Below are 11,538 nucleotides of genomic sequence, written 5' to 3' on the forward strand. Positions count from 1 at the left end.
GCAAAAATCCTGTGTTCTTTTAAAACTAAATCAAATTGGGATGGTGGTAGTTTAACAGACTTAGAAATATCAAAATGATTCATTTTCTATCAAATGTTCATGTAAAGGTCGATCTCGTGGGATTTTGGAAAGGCCTTCACACAGTCTATTGAAACGCTCTGTGTGACGTTCGAATTACTCCTATTTCATTTTATATAATTACTCCTTTTTTCATTTAATTATCGAAGCTATACTGCAATCCGGAAGAAAAGTTTTACAATAATCCTGCTCTCACATTTTCATCTCCGGTAACATTCTGTCATGAAGATCGTGTATATAATCGCCTTTGTTTTTCGGTTTGAAAACCGTTGAGATTTTTTTAGAATAATATAATTATAAAAACTTGTGATTAGTAATTTATCTGCCCTGGGATCAATAACAAAAGATTCTCAATACATCAATTGTAGAGCTCAATACATCAATTGTAGAGCTCAATACATCAATTGTAGAGCTCTATACATCAATTGTAGAGCTCAATACCTCAATTATAGAGCTCAATACATCAATTGTAGAGCTCAATACATCAATTGTAGAGCTCAATACATCAATTGTAGAGCTCAATACATCATTTGTAGAGCTCAATAATCAACTGTAGAGCTCAATAATCAACTGTAGAGCTCAATACACCAATTGTAGAGCTCAATACATCAATTGTAGAGCTCAAAAAATCAATGGTAGAGCTCAATAAATCAATGGTAGAGCTCAATACATCAATGGTAGAGCTCAATACATCAATTGTAGAGCTCAATAAATCAATGGTAGAGCTCAATAAATCAATGGTAGAGCTCAATACATCAATTGTAGAGCTCAATAAATCAATGGTAGAGGTCAATACATCAATTGTAGAGCTCAATACATCAATTGTAGAGCTCAATACATCAAAAGTGGAGCTCAATACATCAATTATAGAGCTCAATACATCCATGGTAGAGCTCAATACATCAATGGTAGAGCTCAATACATCAATGAAACTTGGGATCATAACAGATTCTGAAATGCGTCATTTAGAATTTTTTTAGCCAGAATTTGGAACATTTCTTTTTGGCAATAATCGAGAAATTATCACCGCACGCTAACAACGGCTTTTGTGTTTACATTATTTGTAAAATCCACAGCCCTCATTACATGACTTTCAGTTGAGGTTACATAAGGTACATGTTTATGATTAGGATTTCAAATTTATAAAGATTTTCGAGTTCTTGAAGATATTATGACCAAAGTGTCCAATGCTGCGAAGTGACATGTATAGAGTGGGGTGGACCAAGTAGTGGCGGTGTATCCTCCTGGTGATTAGGGTACAGATTGGGGACACACTGACTTGATACATGTCCCACATGACGTATATAGGTATATATATGCAAGGTGGGCGCAAAATGGGACAAATACCCCAACTGTAGCACTCTGGTACCACCATTGCTACCAAGATATTGTATGATATCAATGTCTTTTCAGTTAATAACATACTACATGGAGTTAAAGTTCAAACAGATTATGGCGAAGTGACAAACAAGGTAACAGATGGAGAGACTTCAACATATTACGAATTTCAGCCACAGCAATTACCTATTCTTGCCGCCTTTTTTGAAGACATAGACAAGTTTTATGATGTATATCGATATATAATAAGATTTCCAAACACTATCGGTAAGAAATTGTTTATAACAATAGATCACGTTGTCATAGACTCAGATAGTCACATCATCTGATCAGCAATAAAGCTTTACCTAAGGTCTTTCACAGACGAAATATTTAATGTCAGTTTATGTATTTTAAGATTTGCAGTTTCCTTTAATTTCATTTAGAGAGTTACTGAATATTTTCGAACAATTCTTGCGAAAACTTACAATTCGGTTCTCGCTTAGTTTACGATAATGCATAAACGGAAATAGGTTTTTATGCAAGATACATGAGTCGTTTTTGTGGGCCGATTCGATTAGGTAGATTAGCTATTTTGTGCGTTTGTGAGCCGTCCTGGCTAATCGGTACATTTGTGAGCCACTTTACCTAAACTGATTTGGCTTATCGTCCTAATCGTCGAAGGAGGTGGTTAGGCGATTCGATTAGGCTTTTCCAAGTTGCCGGCATGTAGAAGTTGCTAATGTAATCAAAATAGCGGTCTTTCATTGGTTGTCAGCGGAGGCAGCCATATTGCCAAATCGCCGATTTGAATTTCGCATTTGTGGACCACTGCTAATCTAAACCAAATTGCACCAAATCGTACTACCTAATCGAATCAGCCCACAAAAAAAAACTCTGTACAATAGATGAATTGATATGAAAATATGTGACTTCCATTTTAGAAAAATCAATGGGTCACACTACCATGAGACTTGACCAAGAACAAGTGTTGTTGTTTTGGGACCACAAAACATTAGCTTATATTCTTTTTATATTCCATTCCTATTCTTTTGAAATTATTGTCCCTTTCTCTTAAATCTGTAGAAATTATCAGAAATCACTATTGAGACTAGAAAAATACTCTTTGTTATTGTCTTTTAACAGATCCCAAGTTAGATCGTGTAGAGATGTGTTTTGAAAGTGACTCCACAGTACTGCCGTTAAACCATATTTGTGCTGATACAGATATTGTTGGTAGCCCTGTAGACTTGATTGTCAATGAAACTATACCGTGTTGTTTTTTCGCAAACTGGATTACATTACATGGCTTTATGAAAGATAAATCTGGAGTTTTATCAATTCATGAATTAGAGTTGTATGGTCGACCTCGTACAGGTGTGTCAATATTTTATCTCGTCATAAAGCAGTTCAGATAAAACACTATTATAATGTACATTATAGAGCGAACTAGATGTATTCTTGTCATATCTAGACTAGATAACAGTGGCGGCGTAAAACTCCTCGTGACTGGAGGTACCAAAGGGGGATAGAGTGGCTTAATAGGGGACAACCGTCGCAGATTCAAAATTCGACAGCTCTGTGGATTTGCATTGGAGCGTCTGAGAGGGTTCGCTTTTGTTTGGAAAATAGAAATTATCAGAAACATGCTGATACACATGTTAGGGCAAAAACGTATAAAAGTCATTTACTTAAAATTTGTTGGAAATGCTGTGGGGGGTACAATTGAGGGTACAAACCATTTTCCTTTGTACCCCCTCAAGCACAACCATTGCTAGATTATCAAATTCTGGTTAGCTGTTCAGTTCAGGTAAAATTACGATTAAGGAATAAGAGCAATGTACTCTGAAGAATGTCTGAGACTAAACACTATGGATAATCAATGCTACAAGTTTTATTTGTCTTACTTATTTAGTCTGTTCCACGTGTTTTGAGTCCTATTTGTCAAGAAAAGAAGTTGTATAGCTTCGAGCTTGTCGAGACATCTCTAATTTACAATCCTACGAAAGGATTCTATTATCAATATGAATATCTGAAATACACGATTCTAAGGTTGAGCCTACCGATACCATGATGATAGTAAGTTATAAATGAGAAAGTTAATACCATCGCATTTATTCGTAATTGTAAACAGGGCATCTTGAGTAACACAGACATATCTATAACCTGACCAAGCATACATTTTGATGTGAAGTCTCCTTATTTTTCTCCTTTTAGTAAACTGTGACCAGCCTAAGTTTGTTTACGGTGCCGATGTCACAACTGACACCTCTGGTTTGATACATGTCGGTGGATACAGCTGTATGGATGGTTTTTATCAAACCAGTCCACTTCTAGATATATCTTGTTCACCACACAACAACTGGCTTTTTAAAGACATTCCTCCCAAATGTCAAGGTAAAACGATTCATATTCTTCACATACAGTCCTTCAATCAAAGACCAGTAGAAATTACCTCATGAAATTTCAACCAAATTCATCTCTATTCAAAAGCAACCAGTTGACGCAGCTTGTTGGCACCCTTGACAGTTAACAGTGGACATCACATGCATACTGTTTCCACTTTTGTGTGTGGTCGAGTTTCCGGCCCTTATAGCACCCCCAATCGAACTAACTTTTTTTCTAGGGTCATGTTATTCCGGCTTCATGTGAGTTGGTATAAACCTCATCAAATGAATACCAAACTTTGGCAATGAGACATGAAATAAGTTCCCTAATTCCAAAACTTGAAAATCCTATGGTGTTATTAACAAGTCCGCTGTGACTAAAGACACCGTTGGATTTGTGCCTCGCTATAGTATTGACCTTCAGGTAGGACATATCAGACCACTATTCCTTTTGCTATCTGACAATTCATACTTTATAAATAAACACTACATTTTATCATATATTTTCAGATGACCCCATTCTTGAGGTAAATTTAACAAACCTGTTGTTTTTAAATTTTACAAGTGTGTATGATCATGACGTCACTTCCTGTCAACCATTGTCTGATGTGTTGTTTGATTTAAATCACATAAGTGAAATCAAAGAGGTTATTGTAAACAAAGGAAGTTAGTAAAAGCTTTTTTTTATATTTGTGTATCCATCGTTCGAGAGGATAAATTTTTATCATACCGTGTCTGTATTGCCACTTGTGAACCATATATAGCTCCCGACCTTTGCAACTTCATTTTTTCCTTTGCCGATCTTCCAGCAGGAATTCGACCAACGGGTTATGTAAAAGAAATCGGTGGCATGGTGGTTGTGATTGATTTTTGGCACAAGCAGCCACTTATTTTTAATGAGTATCTAAAGCTTCTCATGCTATTAACGTTGTCCTCTTTGACTGGGCGCGCCACATGCGAAATATCCTGTCTCGCCCTATTGTGATTACCGACACAAGGATACAGCGAACTTAAAAAGAGATACTGGCTTTGACAACACGGCATTAGTTTTGGAGATATCCCAACAAGCCCGTTTTATAACTGTTGTTGAAGTCATACAGTATAAATTGTAGGTGGTGAGAATATGGAGAGCATTGAGATAAAAACTTTATACAATGGGGAAGAACAACCATGTACGACTCTGTACGATTCTGGTGATGTTGGAAACGTACAGTCATACCTCTGCAATTATAACTTGGCCACATCTATCGTATTCCGAAAGACTAATTCAAGCGCTTTATCAGTGAATGTGTGTGAAATCGCCGTGATTGGATATGATTGGAGCGAAGAAAATTGTGAGTAAAATCAAAACAAGCAAGCTCTTGATGTGCTAGATTCTTTTCTAGGAGAAGATTTGACACCATGACATTGTCTGTAGAGACCCGAAACAACGTTTCAATCGGAATTTGTACTAAGAATGGTCAAAGGGAAATTTTTCTGTAATTTTTTGCTTTATAATGTATGACTATTATCCAGTAGGTCAAACATATAATATTAGCAGGTTATCCATGTTCCCTGGTAACTCTCCTGGTACGAATTTGCAGCCATTCAGAACTTACAGAGACCTATTAATCAGCAAAACAAAACAATAATTTCATTGATTTACTTTCTAGCTCTAGAATGCTATCGAACTGATGATACTACAGACTACAAAGGGAAAATAAACTATGCTCTATCTGGTCGTGCTTGTGATCCTTGGATTGTCGCAGGTTTTAGCCATGACAATTATTGTAGATCGTTTGATAAAAGTAGACCGTGGTGTTTTATCGATGGTTACTCGGACTGGGAGTTCTGTCCGGTAGTGAGATGTGGTATGTATGCTTTTCGCTTTTTTGCCTTAAATCTATAATTTAGCAAGTTTTAATGGATCGCATCAAGAGAATAAAGTTCAGCCCAAGAACATGAGTCTTTATGGGCTCGATCAATTGACTTCTTAAACATGACGTTTCGACAAGTTTCCACTGGTCGTAGAAAAAGAGCACAAATGATATACCATGGAGGCCTTCAAAATACATGCACCAAACATTTTGAAAAATATAAATTCAATCACTTTATCCTTTTCTTGTTACAGAGACAATATGTTCAGAACGAGAAGACGGTTTTGACTATGTTGGTAATCTAGATTTCACCACCGATGGACAACGCTGTCGCAGTTGGGACGAGAAAGATGGTTATGATAGATTCTTTTCTGGATTAGCTTTCCCGCACGATAATAGAAGTCAAGCCTATTGTCGCAATCCCGGGAAGAGCCAAGATTCGCCTTGGTGCTATACGGCTTCAAACAAATTCGGAAGATGTACAGTTCCGACATGCCGTAAGTAAATCCATTTCAACGTTTGTCTTGGCTTTTAGAGTTATGATTGTGGTTTGGTACGAATATAACGGTTTTTTCTTTGAGCAATGTATGTGTTGGTTACTTTCCGTTTGTTTAAAAGTCTCTTCTTATGTTGTACAGTTTACTTCATTATTTTTTGGACGTCGTTGAAAGTATATAACACAAACCTCTAATTTTCACATAATCAGTAAACTTATATATTGTTCTATAAAATAGGTCAGTGCTTTTATAGAGACTCAATACAAACCCTAATACCACAATGTTCTCAGGAAACGTGCTAATTAAACGCTGTCAACTTATATCTCCTATCGCCCATTCATTAACACATTGGTATTGATGAAGTGGTAGTTATAACATGACAGTACATCTCGATAATTACCCCTTTCCGTCATAATTTTGCTCAATTAACATCATTAGCTCATCAACGCAGTAATATATCCGCAAAATGTTGAATGGCTAAATCTAAATCAAGCGGCTTGCTTTCCGTTTTCCGGTAGGATAGAATAGAATTTTGCGAGATTATACAGCCATATTCTTTCATGTTTTGCTCTTTCAATAGAAAATACATTGCCCATAAAAGCTGTGGGACCATATTCCCCAAAACTAAATTTAAATGAAATCCAGATTTTAACAAATACAGTAATCTGATTGGATAGCAAAAGTTAACTTAAAATCAATTTTAGTCATTGACCAATTAGATGACTGGAACACTAAACTTAGTTTAGGTTAAGTTTTCCAGAATAAAGCCTCTGGTCTTGAAGAACTATATTTTGATGTGCTCGTAAAGTTTTGCTCACTTAGTTAAAGGTCTATAGTGCTATATCAAAAGTAAATTTAGTCAACTGTATATCTCTTGCGACTGTCCATAAGATACAAAATACTTTATTGACACTAACGGATTAAATACTTTATACATTGCTCTCCGTCAACAAGGAATCTTAGTCAATTTATTGTTGCTATTGTTTATGAACCATTTGGGGTGCAATGTATACTGAAAGGAAACAGAAACGTTATGTGAATGTTTTATATATACATACATTTATTTTCTAATAAAACTATGAAAGTAAAGCCAAATTGACTGTGAAGGTAACAAAAAGAAGCAGTGGAATATTTTATACGAGTTTTTTTACCACAGAATATATTGAGAAGTTTGAAGATTTGCTCAGGAATGACGTTTCTTTTGCCTTGCCAAAGTATCTACCTTCCCAATCTTAATCCCGGTTCTTCGTTGTCAATGCCATCGATAGGACAGGCCGAAATGTACATTTTCATTAACCTTAATAAGTGAAGTGTAGTAGGATGTAAAACTCCTTTTCATTTCATTTCAGCCACAAAATTTTATCATCTAGAATTGTGCAACTGCTCTGCTAACAATCCACTGCATCTTCAGTATATGCATTTGTGGGATTTACGGACGGGTGATAAAATAGAGAAGTACAACCAGACTGTTGATGATATAACAGTACAGTATTACTGTGACAACGACGACAACTACTCCGATATCTTCGCCTTTACTTTACTTCATAGCCCTAATTGGATCAGAATATCCTTTTTATGCAGTAAGTACATCCGTCTTATTTTGGTCCTCAGGAATAGAGAAGACTCTCCATTCTCGATTTAAAATATATTTTTACATTTCTAACACCATTACAGTAAATTGTCAAAGAAAAACCCGATGGACGAGAGGAATTTTGCTTTCAGTATTGGTAATGAAAAATGACCAATCCACCTAAAGATAACTTTATCCTTTCATCCTTCATTTCATGAGTGCCGTCAATAATTCAAATTGAATACCTTATGACATTTATATGAAATTATATGATCCTTTGTATAAGGTTAAATACGGAAATGCGTACAATTTTTAATTCCAAATGTTTCGAGGGATGCGTTCAAAACTTTTTATTGATAGACGGGCAACCATGCTTGACTAGAATACTTGATATTCATTGTTGGTTGTATATTTTCAGAGATGGACGACGTATTACCAAGCTACATAAGTTTAACCTCTTGTGAATCAACATCGACTGTTGGTTTACAACCGTCCTCACTTAATTCCGATTTACAATCGTCCTCATTATACTTCGATACACCTCCAACCTCATCATTATCTGATTTACAACCTTCCCCATCATACTCGGATGCACAAGAGTCCTCATTGAACTCAAATGTACAACAGTCCACATTGAACTCTGGTGTACAACAGTCCTCATTGAACTCTGATTTACAACAGTCCTCATTGAACTCTGATTTACAACAGTCCTCATTGAACTCTGATTTACAACAGTCCTCATTGAACTCTGATTTACAACAGTCCTCATTGAACTCTGATTTACAACAGTCCTCATTGAACTCTGATTTACAACAGTCCTCGATGAACTCTGATTTACAACAGTCCTCAATGAACTCTGATTTACAACAGTCCTCAATGAACTCTGATTTACAACAGTCCTCATTGAACTCTGATTTACAACCATCCTCTGATTTACAACCATCCTCATCATCGTTTGATATGCAACTGTCATACACCTCGTCGTCCGAAATCTCGATTACCAGTTATCCTGGATCATCAAGTCCCATAAGCACTAACTACCCATCTACCACGCCGAATCCATCCACATCTGTAGGCTTCGCCAACAGCACAAATGGTGACTGTCTTTGTCGTTGTTTCCGTAAAAATATCTTTAATATTTCAAACGATGCATTGCAGGAACAAATCGAAAATTTAACGAAAGGTTTATACATTTCAACTGCTGTGCTATCCAGCACTATTCGACGGCTCACCAGCGCCGATGACCCCCGTCCTTCTGCAACTTATGTTGGTTCTACGGCTATTTTTATTTTTACCATGACATTTGTGGTGATTATTATACCAGACATTATCAATGTGTTTCAATTTCTGAAACGATGTGCGTCAAACGAGGAGGAAAAAGAGAATATTACGGCATAGAGAAGACGTATCATATAGAAATATAAGCAAAGAAACTTTTACCACCCCACGACACCTTCCCTGGTTGTGGGGTAGATCTGTACAACAAACCACCTGTTAAGGTCCTGATCTTAAAATACGATGTAATAAGTAGCCGAAACGGGAACAGTCTATTTGCAGAAATAACATTGTGGCTCTAACGAGGAAAAGTAGCTAAAAATATGAATTAGTTCTAATGGTATATTAACTCAATATAAGATGACTTTTAGTGCAAAAGCAATAAGATAAGATAGGATATTTTTTTACTTTAGTATGAGCAGGCCATAGGAAGAATATTGCAATTTGTGAAGCAATAATTTGATGTTTTTTATAAGAAAAAAAACCCAAAAATATGTACAAACGATTCGAACCGCAAAACGAAGCTCGAAAGCCAAAATAACAGTTTTGGTTGGGGCAAGTGCTATATCTGGAGGGACAGTAATGGAATTGGTCTCCTTTGCTCCCCTGCGTTGCTACGGGCCTGATCTAGAAAGTGTAAAAAAATTCTACCCTGTATTATATTTATGGATGAAATCGGTGCTATTGAAGGTCGAAGATTCTCTGAGGGTACATCAACAAAGAAAATCCAGAGAACTTTGATGGAGTTAATAAAAATCCGACTATTATCTTGATCATCAATACATGTATTTAGAATGTGTAAATAGGGTCTCCAAAGGGACTTAAGGATGATAATTCACACTATAGTCATAGATGTTATGTTATATAGCGAACTTCTGGACAATCTGTTTGCATTTTGGCCGGGCATAAATTTGTCTCATGATGTTGACCTATATAGTAATTGCGTGTTTAAATAAATAGCTCTGTAAACTATATTTCTAGTTGTATCAATAGACACAGCGATTAAATTTTATTTAATAGTACACAGAAATTCAGGGCATGAACTGGATGTTATTTAGGCAAAATAAGGCGAAATGACTAGTAAAATCCGTCTGTTCTAATTCTGGTCTATATCGAACGGCGCGAAACCAGATAATGTCACATTCAAAATTTTTATTTCTATTCCTTTACCCACTATTTCAAATTCTGTAAATCCCGAACGTACAGAATTCACCAATCGAGCTTCCCCCGATTTCTAATGGTTAGGTATATTATTTGTATTTTGGGTCTCGCTTATCAAGGACACGCATAATTCAATTTTTGTGTGAAGTAGACTACTATAACAAGACACAGTTAAACGAACTTGGCCTAGTTTTATACACGCTGTAAGGACATCAATTGTAATGTCGCAATCGAAAAATACATGCAGTATCTGTTTAAGTGAATGTATGAAACCACGAACTTTAGAATGTAGTCATAAATTTTGTGAAGAATGTGTAACTGATTATGAAAAGCAATTCAAAGACGAGGAATGTTTCCCATGTCCAATGTGTAGGATGGATATTAATGTTAAAGGCGAGGCGACAGAGACAACTGAAAGTGAAAGTAGGCTTACATCAGTAAAAGAATATTGTCATGCTCATGACGACGTTGTAGAAAACTACTGTTTAGATTGTAAGCAATTAGTTTGTCATCGATGCTGCCTGACAACCCACAAACCACACAAGATGGCGACTCTTGAAGAAAGATATCCAGAATGTATGGAAGAATTTCAGTCTGCAAAAGAAGATCTTGAGAAACAATTGCCCCGATTTAATCTGTATTCACAGCAAGTCAAGGTGAAAATACGAGAAATTCGAAAGTCCGGGGATGAAGCCTGTCAAGACGTCGATGATCGTATCCAAGATTTGACTCGTGCTCTAGTGCAAGTCGGCGAGGATCTGAAATCTGAAATTTGGCAGAATTGTCTCGGTGAAGAGACCAAAATGAATGATCGGCTTAGCCAGTCAACTAATGGTACCCAAACAATTTTAGCAAATCTTAAATATGCAGATGATGTAAAAGATAAACCCCTTTCTGAAATTGAGCATTTTAAATCAGTTCTACTAGGTAATAAAGGCAGTAATGAAAGGCGCAATTTCATCGTTGCCGATTTCAACCGTACTAAACTTGTCAAAGGTACATATAAAGACGATCTTACATCTCTTGTTGGACGTATTCGTGTCATAAAAGCCAAACCAAATGCAAATTACCCGCAAGATAAATATGAAGCCGTTAAATTTCCGTAAGTGGCTTATCAGGGAAAATAGTTTCACTATTAAAATGCTTGTCTTTGTACACCGTTTGATTTTGTTTTTCATTAGCAGGTTGTACCTTCCAGTGATTGGAATGGCGTCTTGGGAAGTGAGCCCATTGTTCGATTCTCTTGGAGTTTGTTCGCTTTAAAGCTGCACGGTGCCATTTTTGGCTCATCTTCACAATGCCAAGCCAATACGAACTGTGTATATCTTAAATACACTAACAACCTTTCTTGTATCACGGTAGTTTGCAACTGGAGCGATTAGGTTGGATTCTACGCC

The 11,538-nt window shown here is 36.4% G+C and overlaps 3 protein-coding genes across 3 annotated transcripts; 2 read left to right on the top strand and 1 right to left on the bottom strand.

The window, feature by feature from the left end:
- Nucleotides 1-448: 448 nt before the first annotated feature.
- LOTGIDRAFT_126531 (hypothetical protein) lies at nt 449-1,058 on the top strand (the record flags this gene model as incomplete). Its single annotated transcript, XM_009062975.1, has 2 exons — nt 449-589; nt 720-1,058. Coding segments are annotated over 2 exons (480 nt in total), but the record flags the coding sequence as incomplete, so codon positions are not given.
- A 7,297-nt stretch (nt 1,059-8,355) lies between these two features.
- LOTGIDRAFT_88825 (hypothetical protein) lies at nt 8,356-8,607 on the bottom strand (the record flags this gene model as incomplete). The annotated part of the gene is made up of 1 exon (XM_009062976.1): nt 8,356-8,607. A coding segment is annotated over one exon (252 nt), but the record flags the coding sequence as incomplete, so codon positions are not given.
- Nucleotides 8,608-10,362: 1,755 nt separating this feature from the next.
- On the top strand, nt 10,363-11,247 carry LOTGIDRAFT_165963 (hypothetical protein; the record flags this gene model as incomplete). Its single annotated transcript, XM_009062977.1, has 1 exon — nt 10,363-11,247. The coding sequence occupies one exon, from the start codon at nt 10,363-10,365 to the stop codon at nt 11,245-11,247; it is 885 nt and encodes a 294-aa protein (XP_009061225.1).
- Between the last annotated feature and the right edge of the window lie 291 nt (nt 11,248-11,538).

The sequence above is a fragment of the Lottia gigantea genome, assembly GCF_000327385.1.
Source record: "Lottia gigantea unplaced genomic scaffold LOTGIsca_54, whole genome shotgun sequence".
Classification (NCBI taxonomy): domain Eukaryota; kingdom Metazoa; phylum Mollusca; class Gastropoda; family Lottiidae; genus Lottia; species Lottia gigantea.